This window comes from Anopheles stephensi, chromosome 2 (genome assembly GCF_013141755.1).
Source record: "Anopheles stephensi strain Indian chromosome 2, UCI_ANSTEP_V1.0, whole genome shotgun sequence".
Lineage (NCBI taxonomy): Eukaryota > Metazoa > Arthropoda > Insecta > Diptera > Culicidae > Anopheles > Anopheles stephensi.
Genome location: NC_050202.1, coordinates 78,720,632 through 78,734,375, shown reverse-complemented (window position 1 = coordinate 78,734,375; position 13,744 = coordinate 78,720,632). Strand labels below are relative to the sequence as shown.

General features: G+C 50.6%; 1 protein-coding gene across 9 annotated transcripts in view; it reads left to right on the top strand.

Annotated features, from left to right (window-relative positions):
• Positions 1 to 11,669, top strand: part of LOC118508524 (putative transcription factor capicua) — a 38,029-nt gene extending 26,360 nt beyond the window's left edge. For 7 of the 9 annotated variants that reach the window (XM_036048387.1, XM_036048384.1, XM_036048383.1 and 4 more), the window contains 10 exons: positions 1,120 to 3,668; positions 3,837 to 4,332; positions 4,403 to 4,939; positions 6,509 to 6,783; positions 8,195 to 8,970; positions 9,070 to 9,221; positions 9,300 to 9,437; positions 9,520 to 9,767; positions 9,862 to 10,000; positions 10,097 to 11,669. In XM_036048387.1, coding sequence (XP_035904280.1) covers positions 1,120 to 3,668; positions 3,837 to 4,332; positions 4,403 to 4,939; positions 6,509 to 6,783; positions 8,195 to 8,970; positions 9,070 to 9,221; positions 9,300 to 9,437; positions 9,520 to 9,767; positions 9,862 to 10,000; positions 10,097 to 10,212 — 5,426 coding nt within the window. In that variant the 3' untranslated portion in view covers positions 10,213 to 11,669. The remainder of the gene's footprint in view (positions 1 to 1,119; positions 3,669 to 3,836; positions 4,333 to 4,402; positions 4,940 to 6,508; positions 6,784 to 8,194; positions 8,971 to 9,069; positions 9,222 to 9,299; positions 9,438 to 9,519; positions 9,768 to 9,861; positions 10,001 to 10,096) is intronic. The other 2 variants (XM_036048392.1, XM_036048391.1) reach the window with 2 other exon arrangements.
• The last annotated feature ends 2,075 nt before the right edge of the window (positions 11,670 to 13,744 follow it).

The following is a 13,744-nucleotide window of genomic DNA, read 5'->3' as shown; positions in this document are numbered from 1 at the left end:
AACAAAATTAAAATAATATTATTTAAAGAAAATTCGACGACTTTTTGTACACATATAAACCCACAAAATTTAATTCGATGTAGTGGATCGTGTGTGTGTGTGTGTAGTTCGATTCGGCGTCGGTCGCAAGAACCGATCGGTGGTAACGGTACTTTATCAGCGAATTTCGCATTTCGCATACAAACACACATAAGCATAAGAACCACACCAAATCCTATCCGTTCATCAACGATCGGAGACATCAGAACACACACTAACACACACGTGTGCGTTCTTCGTTCGCTGAACAACGATCGTTGAATTAATCGCGTATGGGTTCGAAACGGACAATAATGAGTCGTTGGTGTGTAAATGTGCCGCAGTACGTCGGTAGTAGTAGATAGCTATCTATGAGAAAATCTGTTTGGAGAAGGACTCTGTATGTAGGACTCGCTTGCACGAGGTCGCTTCTTTCAATTCAGTCGACCGGTGTACCAACGCCCAAGCACAAGCTCCACCGTGCGTGTCAGTGAAATTACAGTGAAAGCATTTGTTATTATTATTGTTAGCCATTCGTGAAGCGTGCGTTGATAACGCTTTTTAATAAAAGTTTAGTGCAAACATTATGAACTTTATGAACATGAACATGTACGATCTGCAAAGTGGAGCCGAGCTCTACATCAAGTGCCTTCGTAAGTGAACTGAATTGTTCTACTTAGGAGTTTTTGTTTGTGGTTATACGTACGAGACACATGTAATTGTTAGTTACTGTAAAGGAAGCAAAAGGAACGAGGTTTTATTTTTTTCCGTAGCTAAACGCTTCGTGCGAGCAATCAATCGATCTCCTCCTCCATCTTATAAAATCACTTTTTTCATGCGTGGAAGTGTATGAGTGAGCTACAATTTATTCATCAGAGAAGTGTCAAATTAGTAGTGTGGAGATATATATTTCACTAGCACATCTTAGTAAATGAATAGTAAACCGTAGTTGACGCTAGGAAGCTGTTTTGTGTGTCAGTTTCACTAACAACACAAATTAATCCAATGTGTGGATACAGCAATACAGATTCAATAATCGTAACAACATTTAAAGTTCATATTCTAATCGTTCCTCTCGTACCTTCCGGCTTTTCCCCACAGTATCGCTCAGCAGTTCTCGTTCGGCGACACCTAGCAATTCCTTCTCCTCTCCGACGGGGCACGGATCGTCTCCGCTAGCAACGCAATCGCCGGTAATGATCGGCAATCGACAGAACCTCTTTCTGCCGATCGGCAGCCCGGCGCCGTCCAGCGAACTGCATGGCAGTGTCGGTAGTGGCACCAGCAAGTACAAAACGAACACTCCGAGCCCGAATCCATCGCACACCATTGGCGGTGGTATCGGGATTGGGGGTAGCGGTACCACTACCGGAAGCCATCACCATCCGTTGATTCGTCCGGAGTCATTGCGACCAATACAACCGCCAACGAGCAATGCTACTGCTCCTCCACCGACCGGTCATGCGACTAGCGTCATTCGGATGTCACCCCTGTATTCCCAGCATTCGACACATCCGTCGGCCATCTACGCCACGTATCCGTTACATGTGGGAGGCAACAGTTCCACAGTGACACAATCGTCTTCGGCTGCTCAGCAGCAAGCGCACGTGGAATCTTTAGCTTCAAATGGGGTTGTTCAGCATCAACAACAGCATCAACCACTTCCCTTGCAACAACAGCAACAGCAGCAGCAACAACAGCAGCAGCAGCAGCAGCATGAACAGCAAGAGCAACCTCACGCATTGGTAACGACAAGTCGATCGCAACCAACTTCCGGTCAGGTTCAGATTGTTTCGCAGTCGCCTGTTCAAGCTCACCATCATCACTCAATCATACAGCAGCAGCAGCAGCAGCAACAGCAGCAGCAGCAACAACATACCGTGGTATTGACCACCCAACAGCAGCAGTCCTTAACGGTGCCAAAAAACGGCATTAGCACGGGTTCCACCTATCAATGGCATGCATTGCTTCCGATCATACATAGTCCGTCAGCGATCGCCAAGAGCAACCACCATCCACATCATCAACACCACCACTACGCGCACGTGGCGCACTCGCAGACCTATGGACCACCCGCAACAGTAGCAGCAGCAGTCCCTGCTGCCGGCCCACCATCATCCGTGGCGGCGTCGGTTGTTGCCTCACAACCGCCGTCGATTGGAAGCCCCTCCACAACGACAGCAAAGTCGTCTTCGTCGTCCGCTACCTCTTCGATGATCATTGCACCATCCAAGATGTACTCTTCACCACCACCGCCGCCGTCCCAAGCAGCAGCAGCAGCGGAGGATATGGTTTCCATCGACGATGACGACCAGGGAGACGATGATGTCTTTGAAGCAGAGCCCGTGAAAACAGTACCCAACACGAACAACCAAACAAGCAGTCGGTATGCGGCGGCGGCGGCGGCGGCAGGAGGTGGTGACGCTAGTGGTGGCGGCAGCGGAGGAAACCATCAGCTCCTGCGCGGAATGGACATTGAAGCGCCCGTGACGGTGCCTAGCAGTAAGGCATGTTCGAGCGAAAGCGCCGAGTCGATCGCAAAGCGGCGAACGCAATCGTGCAGTGCTGCACTGCAGGCGGCCGCAGTATCGAACGGTGGCGGTGGTAGCGGTGGTGGAAGTGGTAACGGCACACCGAAAGAACCGCAGAGTCCGTTAAGCAACAAGAAGGATGCTAAAATTCGGCGCCCCATGAACGCGTTCATGATCTTCTCCAAACGGCACCGGGCGCTCGTGCACCAGAAGCACCCGAACCAGGACAATCGAACGGTGAGCAAAATTCTCGGCGAATGGTGGTACGCGCTGAAGCCGGAAGAGAAAACCAAATACCACGAGCTGGCGAGTGAGGTGAAGGAAGCGCACTTCAAGGCCCACCCCGAATGGAAATGGTGCTCGAAGGATCGTCGCAAATCTTCATCATCCGCGAAGGAGGGCGCCGGCGGGGTACCGGCCAGTGGCGGTGTGCTGGTATCGGCAGGCGGTGCCAGTGGCCGTGGTCGGATCGATTCCTTCGACGGAAACGATTCGTTCGACGAGAAGAGTCCAAAAACGCCATCGGAAGTCGCGTCGTCGGTGAGTTGTGCCGGGTCGGGTGGAAGCGGCGACATAATTCCGCTGACCGTGGCGCCGTACAACACAATCGACGAAACGGCTGAACCAGTGACACCGTCGTCGTCATCGTCCAGCATGATGATGATGCTGCCACCGACGACAACGGCCAACCACGGTTCAGCAGCTTCAAGCAATACGGGAAGCCACAGCAATCCGGAAGCGATGGTCGTCGATACCGCAGCGAGCATATCCTCGCCTCCAGCCCAACGCTATGCCGATAAGGAAGATCGAGACAAAAGCGATGATCAGATGGACATTTCCATCACGGACGAGAAGATGGATGAAGGCGATGCGGGCGTGACGGACGAGGACCAGCAGCAGATGGCGAGCGAGGACGCGCACCCAGCAACGGTGCTGCCATCCTCCTCAACTGCGCAGCCGAACGACGTGTCAGAGCTCGATCTGAAATGTGCCGAAAAGGTAAGCGATTCAGACGTGGAGGAAAGCTCTGGCGGCAACGCTCAGGGCAAGCAAGACCATGAGGAAATCAGGCACAAAGTAACTACTGCCCCATCTAACGCTGCTAGCTCTTCCACAAAGGTACGGGTTCGCCCATCGTTTTCGCTGTGCTCTTTCTTTCCCTGTTTTAAGATTTTTTGTTTGCGCCTAGTGCCCGCGCGATGGGGGAAATCTCGCGGTCTTTTGCGTTTTGAGTGGCATTCATTAGCGCTCTTCCCCTCTAAATGTTTGATAATGCCCCCTTTTCAGGTTTCACAATCGACGGTTTCAAACGATTACCATCACGGTAGCAATGGGGACGTAGCGACGGACTACTCGATCAAAACCCTGACGACGACGGCAAGCAACGGAGCAGCAAATACAGGCGGCGGCCCACCAACCACACCCGGTGGATCTAACGCTTCCTCGCTGGAAGCATCTGCCGGATCATTGCTGACGTGCAAACCGAAACCGATTAAAGCGGGCGCGATACGTCAACAGCAGATGGGTAGTGATAGTGGGGGGACTATCAGTTCCGGCACAGGCGGACATATTACCGCCAGCTCGGGAGGGGACAGTAATGGTGGTAGCAACATTACTTCTTCTGGCAGTAGTGCTGCTGCTGCTGCTGCTAGTGGACAGGGCGGTGGTAGCATCTATCAGCATCATCACTCCCATCCACACCACCACCACCACCATCACCCGATCGGGTACGCGTACAGCAGTCCGAAAAATCCAGTCGGTGTTTCACCATTCCAGCCAACGGGTAAGTGAAGACACACTACCCGCTTTGCTTTCTCAAGTGGTAACGCTGTTCGTGTGATTAACCATTTCAGGCGGAGCATTTAAAACGATGCCCCAGAGCCCCAAAACACTGGGAAAACAGGACCACCCATCATCGTATCTGCTTTCGCCAGCCTCCTCAACGCCAACAGTGTCTACGGTCAAGATGGAACCGGCAGAAAATCTCACCACCACCACCAGTAACGCTCGGAGCAATGTCGATACCATATTTAACTTTTCCACCGCCGCAATAAAGGAGCAATATCAGCTGCAGCAGCAACCGACAGCGCTTTATCACGGCAATGACCAGCAGCAGCACAAACTGCTGCTGGCCGTAAGCAGTAGCGGCACGGAATCCATGACGGCGGCAGCCCACTCAACGCTGACCGTTACCCCACCGAGCAGCAGCTGCTCGTCGGAAAGCGGTGGGAGCGGGCTGAGCAACAGCAGCACCAAATGTAAATCGCTGTTAGAGCTTAATCCCACCATCTGTTACACGATTTCGAACGTTAACGGTGGCCATTCGGCCACCAGTAGCAATGCAAACCTTAAGCCTAGTACTAACGCAATAGTGATGAGCATGAAACAAGGTAAACTAATCATGGATGTTGTGCACACTGCTACTTCTACTTCTACTTCTACCATCACCACTAACACTGCTAACCGTGCGAACGAACCTAATCATCATCATCACAACACGAGCGGTACAAATAACACCGAAGCCAATCATCATCCGACTTCTCATCTCGATGTTGCCCATCATTCTAACCATCAGCTTTCATCATCCACGACACATTGCATAGACAATACCGCTCGTTCTACTACTTCCGGTGTTGCTATCATCGATGCTAGTACCTGTAGTACGGCATCGCTTACTACCACCACCACCACCACTATCACTAACTCTACTACAAATTCCACCACCGCCAAGCCATCCTGTCCGTTTGATGTTGTACATAGCGATAAGATTTCTGCTTCATCTGACACCATCACCGCACCACCGCTCATCGCTCACACAGCGAACAGAACGTTGAATGTGGTGAATGTGGCAAACAGTATTGCAACGAAACAGCTGACGGCGGTGGCTGCCAAACCACCACCACCTGCAACGACATCCTGCAACGGAACAACGAGAATCGCTGGAGCTGCTCAAGGCAGCGGTACTGCAGCGGCTGCATTCATCATCAACGCACCTGGTGGTGGTGGGACGGGCAGTACCACCCTCCTGCGCCCTTCTCAGCAACAGTCTCTTCCAATATTTGCTAAAGTGAGCAGCAGCATGCCGTTCGTGTCTGCAAACCACCAACAGTTACGCACTAAGGGTGACGATGTGCCCCCTGGTTCGGAACAACCGACAGCACCTTCGATAGTGTACGAAACAATTCTAATTGAACGTCCTGTGCAGCTGAAGCAACCGAATGCAACCACCGCCCCAACGGTTGGATCGCCGTTCACGCTACCATTTGCCAGTGCCTCTGGAACGATTGGAACGCCGAACGGGATGCTGTTGGGATCGGCTTCGAATGCGAATAGTAGCACCAGCACCACGTCGCTACCAACCGGCAGCATAATTGTCCTTTCGCAAGCATCGTTAAACGAATTGTTGCTGCACGGTGCATGCACGACCGCACCAGCGACACAGAAGGAAGCGAGCAGCAAGGAAACACTGTCAACGGTGGCCAGCAAGGATGACGATCATAAGCTGCTGCTACTGCAAACCGGTGCAAGCGTTGCGTCATTCACCTCACCCACCTCCTCCTCAACCATCTCCCCAACCAAATGTGCTAGTGTAGGCAATGCGAATGTGTGTACTAATAGCATCCCCAGCTGTATCGCTGTGTCTGACCATAACACCTTCACTACCAGCGCCGTTATGGCCGCATCTGCTACTAACGCTTCCTCATCCAGCAGCACTAACACTGGCGCGAAGCGGTTGACGTACAGTATTAGTAGACCGGGCATCACGACCACTGCCACCACTTCCTCCCTCTCGACCGATCATCACCCACTAACCAATCTGTCCTTCACGACCATTACAACCACGAACACCACCACCACCACCACTGCTCCCACAAACAATTCAAGCATTATCAACAACCACCACCACAGCAACAACACGAAACAGACGATTATAATGATTAATCCAACAACTTCAACAGTTCTACCGGTGCCGTCATCCTCCACGCCGTCATCCGTTGCTTCGCTACCGTCCTCGTTGACACTGTCCTCGGTTGCCGCACTGCACCCGCTGCAGCCGCCCGGTACCGGTGCGTTCTCCGCCAACAGTAGTGGCGCGACCGACCTGACGACGGTGTTACCGGCCAGTGCCGTAAGCGCCAGTGCCGGGCTCAGCAACAACACCACGACCACCATCCTGGCGCCCCACGCAACGCAACGACTACCGGGCCGGCAGAAATTGATGCTGTGTCCTCAGGTTTGTAGTAGTGAGCTGCACACCACCATGCAGCTGCTGCCTTTTTTAACATTTCTCTCGTTAGCGAATGTTTCCAGTAGATTGAATTAGCTTTTATTGCTCCAAACTATGCAATTCGCTTTCACCTCATTTTGCTCATCTACACCCCCATCCTACTCCTTGCCGTTCCGCCTCGCGTGCACCACAACCATCCCCAAACCGGCCCTCGCCCTTTTCACCGCAAACAACCGAAAACAAACACGACAAGCAACAGTCGTTCTGGCAGGCGACAGTCTTTGCTGCTGGAACGACGCTTTTCTGAATTGTCCCCTTTTATTTGTAGCTGAACCACCGACCCCACCGCCCTGTTTTCATCCCATTTTCCTGGAATGCTGTAGATACTAGCCTTAGGAAGAAAAGCCCCCAATTGGCCCGACCGCTAGTGGAGCCCAGTGTAGTTTTGCAACGCTCGACAGAGAGACTCCCTGCCAGGCGAATGTGTAGATCAATTCCGTTACTTGCGTAGTTTGTAGTGGAGTGTATGTACGCTAGAGCCTAGCTTAGCTGCTACCCTTAAAAAGCACCTTTAGTCTCGTAAAAGTTTTCTTTTTGCTTTTTGTTTGCAATAGTTCACTTAATCTCGTTCGTACCTAGAGACAATTGGCTTGGCCTGATCCTTGCGAAATGCATCTTGCTGCAGTAGATGTTCGAGTAGTGAGTGCAACGTATAGTATGTGCCGCTTTTGAACGATTTGCTGTTACCGCTTCCTTTGCCTCACTCGTTTCTTCTTGTCTGGTCCATGCGTTCCTTTGACTAACGGTTCTTCCAACTTACTTACCTGTACACTTCTCTCAATTCCAGTTTGCCCTAGTCCTTCCCGATAATCAGCAATTCACGCTGACCGATCGTTCAAAGATTTCGTTCGCAAATCTTTCCACCGCGACGGTGAAACCGGCCCAGGCCAACACAATCTTTACCGCCATCCCTTCCGCCCCGCCGTCCTCCTCCTCCTGCTCCCCTTCCTCTACCGCCACCGTCGCATTTGCACTAACACCGTCTCCCGCATCTTGCTCATCAACAATCGCTGGTGCTTTGCGGCAGCAGGCCGCCGCCAGCAGCAATGGAACGATCCAGCCGGCGACGGCAGCCCAACGGCAACTAACAAACATCCTTCCGGCAACAGTACCGCCGCCATCTTCTTCATCATCCACTTGCTCCTCTTCTTCTTCATCATGTTCCACCACAACCATATCATCCTGTTCGTCGAGTATGCTAATCAAACCGTCGGCAGCAATGGTGGCGGCTAAGGGGGATGGGGGTAATGCTGCCGCCGGTACCATGACGACCACCACCACCACCACTACCACCTCCTTTCCCATACAATATTTGATCCAAGGCAAGATACCGAATCTTCTCATCTCCACGACACAGGGCTACCCCACGGCGCAAATGCAACCGTCCCAGGCGCACCACAACCAGCAGCATCAGTATGCAACGATCAAGCAAGAACCTCCCGAATCGCCAGGTGCGAAACATTTCCTGCCTGTAACACCCGTTTCCAGCAGCACCACCACCAACAGCGGTTCCTCGTACGGCAGTAGCAACGCCAACAGCAGTCACCAAAGCGATGTCGTTATGGTTGCCGCCGCTACACCGGGCAGCTCCGCTAACAGTGCAACGGAAACGGACCCCTCGCGTGAGGAAGACATGGAGGAAGATTATGCTGACGGCGATGGTGGTGGTGGGGGGGACGCCGGTGCCGATGGAGCAGGCGGAGGTCCTCCGCCGGAGAGCAAGAAGTTCATCCTGGCGCCGACACCGGCGCAGTTGGGTCGTGCCCCACTGCAGCGGCGCCAGATGAGCAGCGGCGGTTGTAACAGCAACAGCAACAGTAACAGTGGCATGATGCAGTCGGACCAGCAGCAGCCGCAGCCGCAGCCGCCACCCCCACTGAGTGGCAACAGTATCGCTCAACAGCAGACAACACCGATGGACGATGACGGCGGGGCAGACGATGCGGCCGGGCGGCAATCGTCGTCGAACGGGCAGACCAATCACCATCCGCACCATCAGCAGCAACACGCGTCGATGCCGTCCGCTTTGCCCACACCGACGTCCGCTTCGATGGAGGAATACCACAGCCAGATTTCGCCGTCCGCCGCCAAGAAAGCGTTCTTCCGCAAGGCGAAGCCGGATGATATGGACAAGTAAGTGCACGGGGTTGTGGCAAATCGGTGTGCCAGCAATCGGATAAATGACTCTCATTTCGCCTTTTTCTCTCTCTCTCTCCCCCTCCCTTTCACCAGCGTGCTGAGACAGGTTGACTTTGAGAAAAAGTTTAAAACACTACCCCAGTTTAAGCCGGAAGATTGTCACTCGCCCAGTGCCATCATGGCGTCCTCGCCCCGTGTGTTTACGCAAAACTATCGCAAAAAGCAAACCACGACTCACAAAACGCGTAAGTGTGCTGCTGTTTAGCTGCTGTTTTTTCTCGTAAGAGTATTCTAAAAAGTTTGCTGATTCGGTTCCATTCTAGTGCCGGATGATGAGCAGCACAGCAATCTGCATTCGGATGGTAGCGTTCCGCCGCTTTCCAGCACGGCCACCCCGTCCAGCTCGTACGTGATCGGGAATCGGTTTTTCGGGCCCGATTTCAACATGGAACAGTACAAGGGTAATAAGGCATGCTGCGGCATGTGAAGGACAGGCGTGCCACAGGCAGGAGAAAGCATTTATAACCGTTTTCTGTTCCGCAGAACTGTCGGCTGAAATGGGACGCTCGGGAGGAGGGGCGTCTGTTGGTGGAAGCGGGACGGTGGTGGGTGGTGGCGCGGGTGCTGACGACCGTTCGCCTCGGACGCCCAAAACGCCATCGCAGCGATCGGTCAACTCGGCGGAAGAGAAGGGCCATCGGAAGATACTCGAGCAGCGACGCAACCTGGTGGTGCAGCTGTTCAACGAACACGGGATGTTTCCCTCGACGCACGCTACAAATAGCTTTCAGGTAAGGGAGGGGGGAGGGGGGGGGCGTAAAGGGAATGGGCGCCCGGTGCGAGAACGGTATGCTAATCCTACCATGCATTTCCAAACCACCCTAGCTGGCGCACAGCGACATATTTCCTAACAAGCAGAGCCTGCAGCTGAAGATTCGCGAGGTGCGTCAAAAATCGATGGCCCAGCAGCCCGGTTTTACGCCGCAGTCAGCTGGTCCTATTACTCCGACAGAAGTGAACAATGGTCAGTAGAGCGACCGAGCCGCACTGAACGCGGCGTAGGGTGTGGAAAGTGAAACTAAAGCGTGCACGTGTTTGCTCTCGTGTTTTTTTTTTTCAGGTCAGTCCGACAGCAACCAGCAACATTCAATACATCATCAGCACAGCCAGCAGCAGCTTCATCATCTGCACCAACCACAGCAGCAGCAACAACAGCCGGAACATAGCACCAACTGAACCGGACACACGGAGCATCCGAATGAGAGGGGTTTGGTCGGGAGAAGATAGTAGGTAAAAAAAACAAGCAAAAGGTAAGCCACAACCGAGCAGGGCTAAAACGAGCTGGTTTCCTCGCGTGTTACGATAAGGATGACAAGAAGAAAGACAAAACCTAAACCACAAACGCCCGATGCAGTGCAATGTACAAACAGAGCGCTCGACTTGTTTCGTTCTCTTCAATATTCAACATACGAATTATCGTTAGTAATTCTGCCTAGAGGTTCTTCCGTTGAGCGACGATGCGTAACGTGTAGAGCGGGGGTTGTAGATGCGACCACAAACTCGATACGAACTCCGGAACTGTCTGGCGGGAGCACGGCACCAACCAGCTACAATAGTAGGGCAATACAATAGCCAAACAGCAAAGAAAACCAACCATATAACCCCCCCTCCGGCTTATATCCCAAAATGCCAATGAACGTACAATGTCCTTCATTTTCTACCCATTTTTACGCTTTGTTTCCTCCAATCTTGAATCTTTTGTTCCAAGCATTAGATTAACGTGAAAAAGGAACAGGGCTAGGAATATAGTAGATGCTTCGTAGTGACACGTCGTAGCCGTAGCAGACGAGGAGGATTGTGCAATTTAAGTGTTGTTTGCAGCGAACCCATTGTCGTCATGCCGGGAGCGTTCCACAGTTAATAGTTGTTGGTTGGATAGATGGAATACAGTTTGCGGGTGCGGGAAATCGTTAAGCAGAAACGCGACATCCCAGCCGGAGGAAACACTGAAGGCAAACAAACAAACAAAACATAATAAAACTCTAGTAGAAAAGGCTTTCCCCCGTGGGTGGTACCCTGTTATTGGGCATGTTTGCGCATATCATCCAACACATGACAAAAGCAAAACAAGCGTAATGATGATTTCACGTAGGCCCGGCCAACTGTCTCTATGACCCATAGACAAAGCGAAGTGATGCGTAGAACATACAAATTAAGAGTAGTGCAATGGTGTGAAACGTTGGAACGTGACACTCTGCGACGGAAACAAGGGGGGGGGGGGGAGAGGAGGGGGGCGTCAAAATGCGGGAGCAAATGCGGTGATTTTAGTTTCGTAAGGTGTGGCGTACAGAACGGAGAACAAACGTTTCTTTAAAAGTTGTATTCTCTCGATATTATCTTCAGTTTAGAAGCAATCTACAAACAACCACCACCACCACCACACAGGGGTAAGCGATATGATATTGCTGCGTTTTTGTCACAGTGCCACCCGGCCGCTGCTGTACTGTACTGCACTTGTACTAGTAGCAGCGGCCCCCAGGTGCGTAGTGTGTGTCTGTATATAGTATACATATATATAAATGAAGTGACTTAGCACGAATACTAAATGTTTCGTAGTGTCCAATTTCCCCACAAACAAACAAAAAGTCACCTCAATTATGTTGCAAACAAATCAATACATATACATATATATATATAGCACGTGTTACGTTTGTTTTCTTCTCCCTCTATTTCACGATCGATGTAACACACGGTAACAAGCAAAGTACAACCAATTTAATAAGGATCGTAGGGTTTTACTGCAACTAGTAGCGGTGAAAAGAGGAAAAACAAAAAATCTGTTTGTGTGATAATATGGAAAAAGAGTGGCCAACGCTGCGTAACTGAATGTGAAACGAAGCAACAAAAAATCGAGAGAGAGAGAGAGAGAGAGAGAGAGAGTGTGTGAGAAAGGGAAAGGGGGAAAGATAATTATTAAAGCCTGGCTACACATGATGCGAGATGCCAAAAAGATTTCGCTCAAAAGGGGGGGTTATGCGAAATCTATCCGTTAAAAAGATTTCGCCTCCTCGAGCTGAAATCTCGGAAAGATTTCGCTTCTCTCTAGCTCTCTCTCTGTCACTTTCCATGCGTTGCCATGGTAGTTTTCGGTTGAAGAGAGAGTGAGAGATAGCATGAAGTGCTCTAAACAACGCGGCTAGATGAACCGAGATGATTTTGACGGAAAAAATCGGTTCGGACGGACGGAAAATTCCCCCCCTTTTTTTAGCGAAATCATTTTGGCATCTCGCATCATGTAACCTGGCGTTTAGACTTGATTTTGTTGGTGCAACTAATTGTTTACGGGTGATGTTTGTTAGAAGAAGGCTCTTTTAAATTTTGAACCTTAGTTCGATGCAGTTTTTACATGAATCAGAGCAGCCTCTGGCGATGTGGCGCTTACACACACACATCTCAACTTAATTATGTGCCCCTCCCTCTCTCTCTTTCTCTCTCCCCTTCTCTCTAACATCATATTTCTTCCTTATAAAACGGCTTCTGTTTTTCGTTGGCAAATCATTCCCATTCGTTTTGAAAGAGGAAGAAGAATCATCGCAGCTGGTTAATACAGTAGAATTTAGATTAGTAATTGTGGCATTGTCCGCTTGCGCGTAATGTGCCGGTACTTCTGTGACTAAATAATCTTGGCACGAACCTGGTGCACAAAAGCAATGGGCCAACCGTGTGCAGGACTGTGTTTTTAAGCAAAAGGGAAGGGTAAAAGATATAATCTTTGAATTGCTCTCCGGTGAATCATTTGCTACAAAACGGACATTATTATTAGACACACACTGTTCTGTGGGCCATAACAGTAGAACGTAGCAAACAGTGTCCCCCCCCAGCCTCCCCCCCCCCAGCCTCCCCCCCCCAGCCTCCCCCCCCCCCTTCAGTTAATTGATAACGATGTGCTGCGGCATTTGTTCTTTTTATTAGTGAGTTAAGAGATCAACAAAAGTGAAATTAAATGATAAACTCAACCGCGCGCGCGCGCCTGTGTGCGTGTGTACGGTTTATTTTAACCTGTTTGTTTTTTTATTGTGGGATAGAATAAAGTAAACAGTTTTTGGAAGAAGAAACGGAAGAAAAAATCCACAAACGTAAAAAAAGGAAGGTAGAGATTATTGACACATCAACAATTACAGGATGGTAGTAGAGGCGAGCAAACCGCAACAAAACAAATTAATCTAGTTAAAGAGTGAGCTATATCCTTCAAGTAGTTGTGCATTAGGTAAGCGACGGACAGCTGCATTGTGAAATAAATTGTCATGTTGTATATGATCATCATCGATGAAGCGTGTCATGGTAGTAAATTTGGGGGCTTTGCGACAAACGACAAAGTCGTTTGTGCCTGCTCGAGAGGGGATAAAATCGCGCATCGCGCCCCAAACACAGCACGCCGCCGCACCTCATTAGCATCCACTGCTTTCCCTTTCCACTGGTTCTGATTGATCCCGCGTAGAAGAAGCCAGCTAGCAAACCATTGGGGTAAATCACATTGATAGTGTAGCGTCTTTGCGTCCTTTGGGTGGGGTAGCGGTGGAAAGGAATGTATGCAAGGGGGTGTGTGTGGGGGGTCGATGATGTGCAAATATAACGAACGAATTTCTAAAGTTTTCCTCTTCATTCACGAGCAAACAAAAACTGTATACACCTAGAATGCCGAGGAGGGAGAAACCACATTATATTATGGAAAATGGATGAAAACAAAAAACGATCACACAAATTTAAT